General features: G+C 37.3%; 1 protein-coding gene across 1 annotated transcript; it reads right to left on the bottom strand.

The window, feature by feature from the left end:
• Positions 1–544: 544 nt before the first annotated feature.
• SERINC1 (serine incorporator 1) lies at positions 545–12,053 on the bottom strand. Its single transcript, XM_087972632.1, has 10 exons — positions 11,728–12,053; positions 8,961–9,122; positions 8,254–8,414; positions 6,211–6,290; positions 5,667–5,804; positions 4,458–4,627; positions 4,262–4,352; positions 3,630–3,771; positions 3,304–3,534; positions 545–2,850 (listed from the first exon to the last, which is right to left on the bottom strand). The coding sequence occupies exons 1-10, from the start codon at positions 11,764–11,766 to the stop codon at positions 2,712–2,714; spliced, it is 1,353 nt and encodes a 450-aa protein (XP_087828758.1). The 5' UTR covers positions 11,767–12,053; the 3' UTR covers positions 545–2,711.
• Between the last annotated feature and the right edge of the window lie 123 nt (positions 12,054–12,176).

Genomic DNA, 12,176 nt, shown 5'->3' with positions numbered 1-12,176 from the left:
ACTATGATTGTGGTGAATCCTCTAAACAAATTATATATGCAGTGAGGACAGTTGTGCTTCTGTTAGCCAGAATAAGCAATCAATACAATTTAGTTTTTGTACCCCTTTTTCCAGTGAGAATGAATTTCCACCTTTTAATAAAAGCTCAAGTAACATTGTCAAACTCTTTGGGAAGATTGTGAGTAGATCTATTATAGCATTGCACCTGCAACGTGATCTTAAAAACTAATGTATATGTTAATGATGCACACTTAAATTTTCATTTCCAAGAGAGACTTTGAGGTGTAAAAAGTAGGTATGTTGTATTATATTATTTTAAAGTATCCTATCCAACATATACTTCTAGGTGCAATTCAAGGTGCTAATGGAAACCTATGGATAAAGCCTTTCTATGGGTTGGGGCCATCTCTCTCCAGTAGTGTTTACCCGTCCTGTGAGATCCAGCCGAAGCAAAATGAAGCCCAGGAAGAGAGCCTTTTCTACCATGGTGCTTACAGTTACACTGAAGTAATCCGAAAAGTTCACATTAAAAGTGGTATCGAGATTAAATAGCCAGTATGAATGTTTTATTTATAGCTACAGCATACACACTCAAAATGACTAAGCAGTAATTGCATTTAAGAACAGCATCAGCCTGTGTATTACAATGAATAAATTTAAACAATTACAAATGCTCAGGAATTTCGAGAAGATACCTGCAGTTGAAACTGAGCTGGAGAAATCTGACATTGGGAGCAATGGGTAATGTATTTACACTTCAAACAAACAAAAACCAGAAGCTGAGTATTTCAAACTATTTTGCACAGCAGGACCAATAGCTTCTAAGTATATAGTTCTAAGATTTTGCACTTAAAATATTGCCTGCACTGCACCCAATGGGACTGGTAGCAAGAGATGACATAAAAATACTTTAAAAAGTTCTTCAATGTCCTATGCAAAAAAACCAAAAAATCGGCATCATTGTAAATCACAGCTGCTTAATGCAAACGCTTTTTAAGGATATTAATATCCGCCAATACATTCAGCGAACTGCTATTAAAAGGGGTCATTCTTACTTGTAATCTAATGATCACTAAGCCAAAAAGATTAGTGTTCCCACCTGTTTTGTCCTATTTTTAATATTTTATCAGCATTTCCTATATTGTTAGCTACTAGCAATGAAAGACTTGAGAGCCTTAGATCTCAGTTTGAATTGCTTTCCAGCAGCCTAATAATACCTTTAAATACTTAAAGTATTTTTTAAACTCGGTGGATTCAAAAATAACTTCAATGACATGCATTACTAATATAATTGACACAGCACTCCAAAGACAATGTGTACAAAAATGCAACAACTTTTCATGGCTAGAAAATTCAAGTTTTTCCATCCATTTTAAGTAAAACTATGAATATTTCAGATTCTTTTAAAATAAACTCTGTAGTTAAACTAAAGTTTGCAGAGAAACACACTCCTTCAGCAAGAAGCAAAAATTAGTTTCTTAGATGCTTGTGTGACAACTATATCAAGTCCTAAATAGAATGGCTATAGTGCAGAAGGTATAAAAGGAATAACTTCAGTGAAAATAGCTTCTGAGTTAAAAATGCAATTAATCTATTGGTTATCCTTCCTTTTGTTCTTTTCCCTGTAAAACAGAAGTTAATCCCTCTTTGCACAACAGTTTCAAAGGAAAGGAAAGGATCATCCAACAAATTAATGCCTTTAAACTGGCTACTTCCGCTATTTTAAGATAATAAAAGTAAACTGATTACTAACTTCCAATCCTCCTTTATTCATTCAATCAAGAGGGCAAAGACCACTAAATATCCTAGCAATATTGTAGGTGACTCTAAACTAGCTCTGATCCCCTCTTATTTCTTTCCTACTCCTAATTTTCTCCCTTAGAGTCCTCATATAGATGAGAAAATTGCGAATACAGATGAAACTATTACCCCTCACCGTGTTTAAAAATAATAAATCTCACATGGAATCAGTATGCATTCCCATTTTAAAAACAAACACAAAGATGAGAAAATTAAATGCTTCTGCTACAAGTTTAGAATCTTTTAGATACTCCCCTTGTATTCTGATTCTTAGTCATATTCAAATATCAAATATCAACTATTCTATAAGTAAAGGTGCAAAGGGAGAAATAAATGGCAAGCGGGTGAATCCCACACATCCATTTGCTTTTAAAGGTCAGGTACCTCACTTCTCAAACAGATTTTTTAATTAAAACACTACAGCTGCTACTTGCTGTACTAGCTGTACTTGCTATTTGCTCTTGCAAGTAACAAGTCAAATACTTTGATTTTGCATGTGCTCCCTATCGCACTTTGGCGGCTCATTACGTAATTACTCCAAATAAGTGCAAGTTGCTTCACAAACACCTTAACTACTGCTAACAGAATATGCAACAATATGCTGGAGGAAAGCAGCAATCTTCCTATTTTGTTTCTAACTTGCATTTAGTGGAATAAAGCCTGTGGAACTGCTGCTGACATTTCTAGTTTGGCCCTGAATCTAGCAGCAATCATAATCAAGCTCAAGTAGGAAAACAGTCATGGTAATGATAACCTGATTTAAAATTAGTCATGCATAATAAAGACAGGATAACCTACACTAGTATTAAGTACACAAACACATATTTACAATTATTTCTTAATACAGAATAGCATTAGCATCAAATAAGCAACTAAACAATAAAAGCCTTCAAAAAGAAAAGATGCTTAGCTTAGTCAAATTCACGATTTGTTAAAACAAGTGGAGCCACCAGAGTCCACACATACAGAATGATACCAATCCAGCTGGAAGAAATCTTCACCCAGACAGAAGGCCATTTACTGGTCATTTGTGCAGAGGAAGGGTCAGGACTGAAAAAAAAAAACATTCAGAACAGTTTTTTAGATTCACTTGTGCAAAGAAGGAAATCAGTTTTCTTAACAGAATTCACGCAGTTTACAGATCACTTGTAATCACTTGTAATTGATCCCTCCATCACTTGTCAGGGACCAATCCATTTCTACTTTATTCACCCCACAACAGACTACACAAGGTTCTCTGATTTTCAGAGAGATTGGAGTGAGGATGGGCAGCAGACAAAACGGATGGAGGACAAGCTAGAATAGGATGCACGAAACAAAAGATCTCTGCCTATTCTATATGCATGGTTCTGAATCCAATTCTGAAGTCCAATACTTGATCTGCCGCCTCATTTCATAAATGAAAAGCACTTTCAAAAACAAGAGTAGTGGGTATATGCCCCCCCAAAAGGCATGTGGCACAAAAAATGTTATCTTTCCCCAATTTTCTATAAAGCGACTTACCTGTACCAATTAGTTAATGTCATCATGATATAAAGAGAAGCAAGGAAAAGCATGAAGTGAAAGAAAGAATAGCTGTAAGTAACTCCGTCTTTCTCATTGTCAACAGCACGGTGTAAATCATCCCCATCATCTAGGGAGCCTTCACTCCGAGGAAGTCCATCTTCTATCAGTGTTGTCTCATCACTAGTCAGTGTAAGTTTGTTTACTTGACTGTTATTAGATGTTCGGATACTGCAAATGAAAAAAAAAAGGGCCGTTACTAAGTACCCAGCTAATGTAGGGATTAATAGTGAACTTTGTGGAAGTTTTCTGAAAGTTTCACTAACCTTGAATACAGAACACACAGTAAGAACAGGATGAGCCCCACAATTCCTTGGGCATCCCACCAATGTACCAGCTGACCCTTGCTAGGAGGGGTTGTGGTATTATATCCAATTATGTTCAGCAAACTTGGATTGCACTGTCTGTCTAGATGAATATAAGAAATTGACATTCTTAGCAATATAGAGTCATGTTTATGAACATCCTTCTAAAGATGCATAATATGTAGATTTACATTAGGAGAATAAATGAATAATGAGCTGTGGTGGCGCAGTGGTTATATTGCAGTATTGCAGACTAATATTGCCCACAGCCAGGAATTTGATCCTCAAGGTTGACTCAGGATTCCATCCTTCCTAGTTGGTAAAATGAGGTAAAAGAGTTGGGAGCAATATGCTGACATTTGTATACCACTCAGAGAAAGCACTGTAAAGCACTATATAAGTCTAAGTGATATTGCTGTTGCTATGATGTGCCAAATAAATTAACCTCTGCTATGAAATCTGTCTAAGGCCAACCACTCATAAACATGTATAATACCTCAAGTATATTTAAAAGCAATAAACAAAAAGGCTCTGCTCATTTTATTCCAAAACTGTATAGAGAATATGTTTACCAAATTGTTTAGTCTTCTTACCTGGCTCATTGGTCATTGCTGCCCAAGTAAGGTACATTGTATAAACTGTTATCACAGATGATTGCAACAAGCCAGATCTTGGTTGTGATTCCTATGTACAAAGAGAAAGAAACCAATTAGGACTTTGGAAAAAGATTGCTTAAACAAATATTCAAACATTTTCCAAGTATTTGTAAAAAAACAAACCAACCCATACCTGTATTTTGGGTAAAATTGACATTACAGATGCTCCAATACACAGCATCATATTGACACTGATAAAGGCCTTATTTTCAGAACAGCCATCTGGACGAGTATAGTAGATATAAAATAAGACAACTGCCACCAGAGACAGGAGATAATTTAGAGCTGTGGCAGACAGCAATGCTGTTTTTTAAAAAAAAGAACAAAAAGAGATTCAGATTGTATTAGCATTCCTAAGAAATTTATTACTGGGCTGCTTTTTTTTTTTTTTTAAAGAGAAACTACACTACTATTGTAACTGATGAATTCCCAAGAAAATCTGATGTTTTCACATTTTTCCCATAATGGTTGGGAAATTTAAATATAATACAGCAAATGGCCTTTCATAAAATTTGCAGGAGAAAATTCATACAGGTCAACTGGTACATGGGAGGAAATCTCTTATACTATTTAGGGTTAAAACACATTCCCACAATTTTCCTGTATCAGGTATCATGAAGCTTGTGAAAAATGCACAATCCTTATTTTGGGTTGGTGATGGGTAGATATTATTATTTTGCAAAAATAATAGGATACAACAGTAGAGTCAGTGTGGGGTAGGGGGGCAAGGTTAGAAACCAGGAGATTTTGAGTTCTGGTCTAACCTTAGGCACAAATCTAGCTGAGTGACCTTGGGCCAGTTAACGCTTTCATCCCTAGGAAGCAGGAAAGGGCAAAGCAGTTCTGACATTTTGCCAAGAAAACTGAAGGAACATGTCCAGACCCAAAGGAACAAAACCAAACAAGAGCACCCACTTTTCTGACCAGTAAAGGAGAATATTTGTAGCTTGGACTAACAATCAAGTAAGTAGTACCCCAATCAACAAAGAGCCAAAGAGCCATCAGTAAACAGCCCAACCATAGAATCTTTAAGACCGCCCCCACCCAAACGGACAGGCAAGACACCAGAATATAAACTGACAGCAAACAGCACTCCTATAACAGCCTTATTAGCACTGATGATGTTACCTAGTTAGGGTTGTGAATTACCAAGTTAGGGTTGTACCAAGTTAGAGTAATGAAACTTCTGCAAGAAAACAAGCAAGCTCTCAGAGAGCACCGAAGACCCCCTCACACTTTTTCGAGCTCATAACTCCTAAAACTAAGATTACGGCCTCATACATTTCAGTTTTAAGACCAAACCAACCAATTCTGTCATATTTAAGAACAAATTGTGCCGTACCTGCATACCAGCATCTTGAGTTTCCTTCCTCCATTTTCTCAACCCACGATTCATTCCAAGAGTGGGCAAAATCAATAAGTAAAACCAGCTGAATAAGAATGAAGCAGAAGGCTCCGGCCATACCTACATAAAACCATACTAAGAAAAATAATAAAATATTAATTTTACATTAGAATTATTAGAATCAAAACATTATTAGTCTAATTCAGAGCAATTACTGTCTAATATAGAGTAATCAATGTACTTTTCTGTAGACTTAAGAAGCCAAGAAATAGTTAAGTATACCCTTCATGGACCTTAGGGAAAACAGAAAATGAAACAGAAGGGAGAGGGAAAAGAGAGAGACCAAGATAGTAGGAGACATATGATAAAAACAGTTACACACGTTTTTAAGTAGCTTAATTAGGAATGAATAGGGGTCCATTCATTCATCCATCAACAAAACAGTTCATAACAGAAAAATGATCAAATAAGGTTTCTATATCTAAAAAAGCCACAGAAAATTACTTTTGCATAAAGATTAAAGATTTTCATGTATCCTTACCAGTTGTAAAAGGCCCTTCTGGAATAAAAAATGCTCCCACTGTAATTGAAACTGCTATGATAAACTTGAAAAACCAGAATCTGAAAGAATCACCATATCCAATCTAAGTGACAGTTATACTTGACATTTTTAAATGCATAATATTCAAGAAATATTTTAGGTTATCAATTCCATTATATTTGATACAACAGCAGCAACATTACTTATACAGGGTAGAAAATGTTATAAGACTATAAGCAACCACATGTAAATTCAGTAGCCAGCAGTAGAGTGGATAAAATCTAACTTTTATAATGTAGTCCTCTGAGCAGTTCAGCTCCAGCACAGAATTTCCCAAATATAAAGATATAATATGCTATTCCCTGGCTTATCAATGGCTTCAATAGCTACAGAGTCATGGTAAGGAAAAATCACAACTGTGGTTTTTCTATAAAAGAAACTTATCTACACAATCGTAGCCCTAGAGAAAACATCTTACATCTACAAGGTACAGGATATATAATGTAAAACATACTCTTTTTATTAGATTTATCCTGACTTTTATAAAGTATATCAAGGTGGTATACATTGTCTTCCCTCATCCAATTTTTCCTAAAACCGCCATCCAGCCACCCTGTGTTTTGGGTTAGACTGAAAGAAAGAGTGACTGATCCAATATATACGACCAAGGGTGGGCTACTTTGAATGCTAAAGTTAAGTGGTGCCCAGTACTAAAGATTTGGCTGGTTATTGGAAACAAGCACTCAGTGCTGTGACAACACAAGAATTACCATTCATGTTCAGACTAAGTGGCTTGGTCTTACTGTCCCCATCAGTGTTGGGATCCAAAAATTTTTACTACCGGTTCTGTGGGCATGGCTTGGTGGGCATGGCATGGCTTGGTGGGCAAGGCAGGGGAAGGTTACTACAAAATCCCATTTCCTCCCCACCCCACTAACCTTTCCAGCTCCGTTCTCCTGTGTAGGGCAACAAAAGAAGACCCAGCCAATCAGCTGGGACTTGGGAGGAAGAAAATAGATGGGGGTGGGGCCAGTCAGAGGTAGTATTTGCCGGTTCTCCGAAGTATTCAAAATTTCCACTACTGGTTCTCCAGAACTGGTCAAAACTGCTGAATACCACCTCTGGTCCCCATGATAGTCAGATGAATAGATGCATGCGAAACAATGATGGTGTAGAGCAGAGTAAGCTGCCCTTTCTGGGTGGCAGGTGTATCTTTGATGGACCAGAGAAAGCTTACCAGTCACCTACTGAAATTACTCAAAGCTTATTTTTTAGTTGAGGGGACAGGGAAAGACATACATATCCATTTTTATTTAGTTCCTATAATCTGAGAATTGTACTAGCAAATTTAAATGGTATGATTTTGGTCTCTTTTCAAACATTTTAAAATTGGGAATTGAAGGATTCCTATTGCTATTACTCATGCATTTCCCTCATATATATATTTTTTTGCTTTAGGTTCCAGGGATTTGCCTGGGTTAGAAAATTGCTTATCCTGGTATAGACGGATAGCAATCCCTTTCCTTTGTCTCAAGAGTTTAAATTTACAGAAACATTCAATGATCTCTGCATTCATGCAGTCATAATGAGTAATCATAATTCAGTAAGTGAAAACATAAGTTTTCTTTTCTGTATTTTGAAAATTACATAATTGTTGAGTTCTAGTTTTTTTAGACAGATTTTAAAAAAGAATCCATTACAGAGTAGTAACATAATTAACAAGGCATTTCATTTGATCATTTTATTCATTGAATTCATAGACCAAAAGGATTAACACTGTTGGAAGTGTTTTGTTTCTATCAAATTTATGTTGGATCATTATTGTAGGAACATATTGTAACCTCTAATTGTTTTAAATTTATGACTATGTGTCAAGTTGTGACATAGCAGCTTTGTCCAACCTCATACAATTGGGCCTGCAATTCTCAAAATTTCCAACCAGCATGACTCTGGAATGTGCAGTCTAACATACTTGGAAAGCACCAAGTGAAACATACACAGAGACACAAGTACAAATCAGACAAGCCATCATTTCTTTCTTACCCATTGTGGACAGTTGCCCTTGGATCACTGCTGCTCTTTACCTTGATCATCAATAGGGAAAACAAGAGGAAGAACATGGCCATCCCAAAGCATACACGATATACCGCTTTATACCCTACTAGAACATCACAATTCACCTGGCCGTCACAGAACCCAGGAATCTGTAACAAAAAGCATACAAAGTATTAAAATGAATTCATGCAGAATTCAAAATGTGTGCTTTGTAATAAGGAAGTCTCAGTGACTGTTTCATGTGTTTGCTCTAAAGAAACTGGAGATCTTCCACATGAATAGATTCATTCCACATATTTTATAATATTAAAACTGCACATCAAATAAATATCTGTTCTGTTTTCAAAAGCCATGTATAAACACACATTTGCAATCAGGCTTTGAAAATCAAGACATTTCCAGGAATTGAGTACTTGCTTTGGCAGGGCTGTGATACTACGTCTTTCCCATTTTAAGATTTCCTGTTCAGCTTGAGCTTTCTGGACTGCCTTTTTATCACTCTAAACGTAAGCTTTCTTCTCCTAAATATAATGCAAGCATTACAGCCTTTATTATACTACTACAGATAATGGCGCAGGTTTGATCAATAACATACCATACTACTTAGAGCAAGAATTCTTTACAAGAGATAGATGCAAGACACCAGGGTTTATACCAAAATAATTTTAGCATACTCGTCTCAATAATGAACTGACCTTCTTCAGTTGTTCTTCCATTCCTGGTATTAACATCACACATGCAACGCTCACTCCAAGAAGCAAAAAGAATGCATATATCAATCTTGTTATTGTGGAGTTATTTCCACTGGGACAACATCGACACAGCAGGCAGGGAGCACTACCACACAAACATGGTATCTGATAAAAGAAAAAAAGGAAGAAGACAAGTAGCAATACAATCAAAGATCCCTGATCACCTACTTTGCTTCATTGATTTCACAATATTTGAAAATAATTAACTATAATTTGTGACCAGCAATCCTAAATCAGTCTTTCCCACCTATGGCTATCTGGATGTGCTTCACAATATGGTAGCTGAGAGTTATAGGAGTTGTGGTCCAATATATCTGATAGGCACCCGATTGTGCAATTATTCTAAGATATTTCAATTTGTTCCTAGAGGAACCATGTTTATGTGCTACAAATATGAAATTTGAGCAGGTGTTTATTGGGCTCTGAGCATTAAGTCACAAGCAAGAAACAGCAGCGTTGATGTTGCAATATCAGCTCTTATGTGTTTCCATGCCTGCCAGTTCATGGGGAATGGAGTACTCACAAAAAGCTCTTTAAAATTCTCTCACCAGAAGTACCCACCACAGTCAACAAAAAGCAGAATCTCAACTACAGAGCAAGTGCCATTTTCATGCAGTGAATTGTTGGATTGCTTCAACTTAAGTTCCTTTTTGTTTAAATTGGAGTCATAAAGAGGGGAATTATAGATTGCTCAGAGTGGACTGTAAAATAAATATTAAAGATATGTATATTTTATGCTGGGTTTGAAAGAAATAATCTAAATTACAAATTTTACATGCTGAAAAGAGAGCTTTGGAGGAAAAGTCCTTAGGAAGCCTTGGTAATGTTGATTTTGTCTTAAATCTAAATTCAACTAAAATAATCCTAATTGTATCCTAACACAAGCAATTTTCCAGATATGGGGAAAAAAATGAAGGAACATTCTATTAAATTTCATAATCTGATCCTTTTATCTTAACTTCAGAAAACAATATATTACAACACAGTTTAAGCAACAATTACTGTCCTAGGTTATGCTTTATATTTTCCCTCTCCCAATACCACAAATTGTCTATAGTTATTTAGCTTTAAGATATAAATGGATGGCTCTATAGTTAGTCTTTGTCAAAAGTTATTGATTTAACTTCTCATTCCAACCTTCGTGCACATACAGTATTAGGGTCTGATCATGATGGGATGTTTAAACTACTACAGAGTTGGGACTGAACTGGATATCCACTTCAGAGTCATTCCATGTCTCACATTGAAATGTCAATCAACAAAGAGTAGAAAATGGCCAAAGCTTATCCTGAGAAGAGGCAAGATCTTTTTTTTTTTCTTTTTCTAAGAAGTCCTGCCTACAATAATCCTGTCACACACCTGACAACAGAGTATGTTGCTAAACTATGTCGGGACCACAAAAAGATATACAAGTTTTAATAGACCACAAGCCTTTCCATATACAATCTTCACATTAATTCCAAAACAATTTTAGATCTTTTTGAGCCAGAGATGCATTAATTTATTCCAAGCTTAACTGTGATATCTTCAAAACAACAGTACAATTCTAAAAAATTGCTGCTCCCTGTAGAGCTAGTGTGTAATCTGTTTTCTGCAGGAACAGAGGCTTCATCCCACCTCCCAGCTTTCAAGCTTCAGATCTTCCAAGGGAATCTGACATAATTTCTTGTTCAGTTCCCCTTCCAAGAAACTGCTGGATTTTCATTTATTTCTGTGGGAAAATACACATTTTGTGTATATAACCAAACAAATGCATGCAGTACAAATGCATGCAGAAATAAATAAGTGGATGGAAAATCCAAGCAATTTCTCTTTAGTGAAATGTAGGGATGAGGATTTTCGTGATGGAAAGAGCTGAGGAAGTCAAGGATTATAGTGATTTTTACTCCTTGTTCTTTGCATTCTAAATGCAGATTAAAAGAGGAACATATAACTGCTTTTAAATGGCTTCTGATGGATATGGAAGTGGTACAGAAAATGGAAGCATCTTGAAGATCCCGACTACAGCATTTTCTTAAAAACCTCATACAAGATGTGTGACTTGTGTACATCTGTCAGGAACGATTTCAACGACCTGTACGTCTGTACACCGGGTTCAAGGATTATAAAATACCTTACACTTTTGGTAATCCATTCCAAAGAGGCCCTGCTACTAACTGCACTCAAGCACTACAAGTAAATATTTATTCTAACACACTGCAGCTAAAAAGTAACAGGAGCGTTTTTTAAAGGTCTTTTGGGATTTTTCTCCCGTCACTCTAGCAACACCAATAAGAAAGTTTTTTTTTAAAAAAAAATAGGTATTTTGGGCGGACGGGCAAGCAAGGAACAAAGCCAGGCAGAAAGAAATGTCAAGGTACTGCAGAGGAGGAAGAATCCGACTTCGTCCACCTTTTCCATTACTAGACTTTTATTATGACATTAGCCAGGCATGAAGAACGCTATTAAGTTCTAACTCGACAGAGATGGAATGCCCCCCAAGTGAGATAAATCCAATAACGAAGAAATGGCAAAATAACTTGTTCTATTTTAACAAAGAAGGGAGGCTACCCGACAATGAGGGGGGAGGGAGAGGGGCAGACAGAACCCAGCCCTGCAGTGCGGCTGCGCCTCCAGAGAGCCCGCTTGCCCGTCGCCGCCACCGCCCGCGCCCCGAGACCTACCGGCCCCGGGAAAGAGAAGCGGGGGTTATAACCCAGCACCTCCTTACCCAGCTGGACAAGGAACACAAGCCCAGAACCGCCCCCATCTTGCTCCTCGCTGTGCGTAGGCCCTTCAAAGATGGAGACGGCGAGACGGATCAGCTAGGGCTTGTTTACTCTTCAGCCCGTCTTTCTAGCTAACAACAGCGATCGCGGCTGAGCGTCATTTCCAGGTCGACGGAGAAAGAAACGCCCTGTCGCCGCCTCCTCGGGCCCACAGTCAATGTCTGCATTGAGAGAGAGGCGTTGATCTTCCGGGTTCTTGTTAACCGGGTCCCAGCCCCACCACCCCAACCCACCCTTTGCCGCACCATCACTCCTTCCGGGAAGAAGTAGGAAAAAACGGTGCAGAAATACAGCACTATAGCAACCACAGCCTGTCTCTGATAAAAGCAAAAAGCGACCATCTCCTTAAGGCAATGCAAGACATGAAAGGCAAACGCAGTTGAAAACCCTC

Source organism: Notechis scutatus, chromosome 1 (genome assembly GCF_049901735.1).
Source record: "Notechis scutatus isolate UNSWTSFEM ecotype Mainland chromosome 1, rNotScu1.2, whole genome shotgun sequence".
NCBI classification, from domain to species: Eukaryota; Metazoa; Chordata; class Lepidosauria; order Squamata; family Elapidae; genus Notechis; species Notechis scutatus.
Note: the sequence above shows the minus strand (reverse complement) of the source record. Positions and strands in the feature narration are given on the sequence as shown.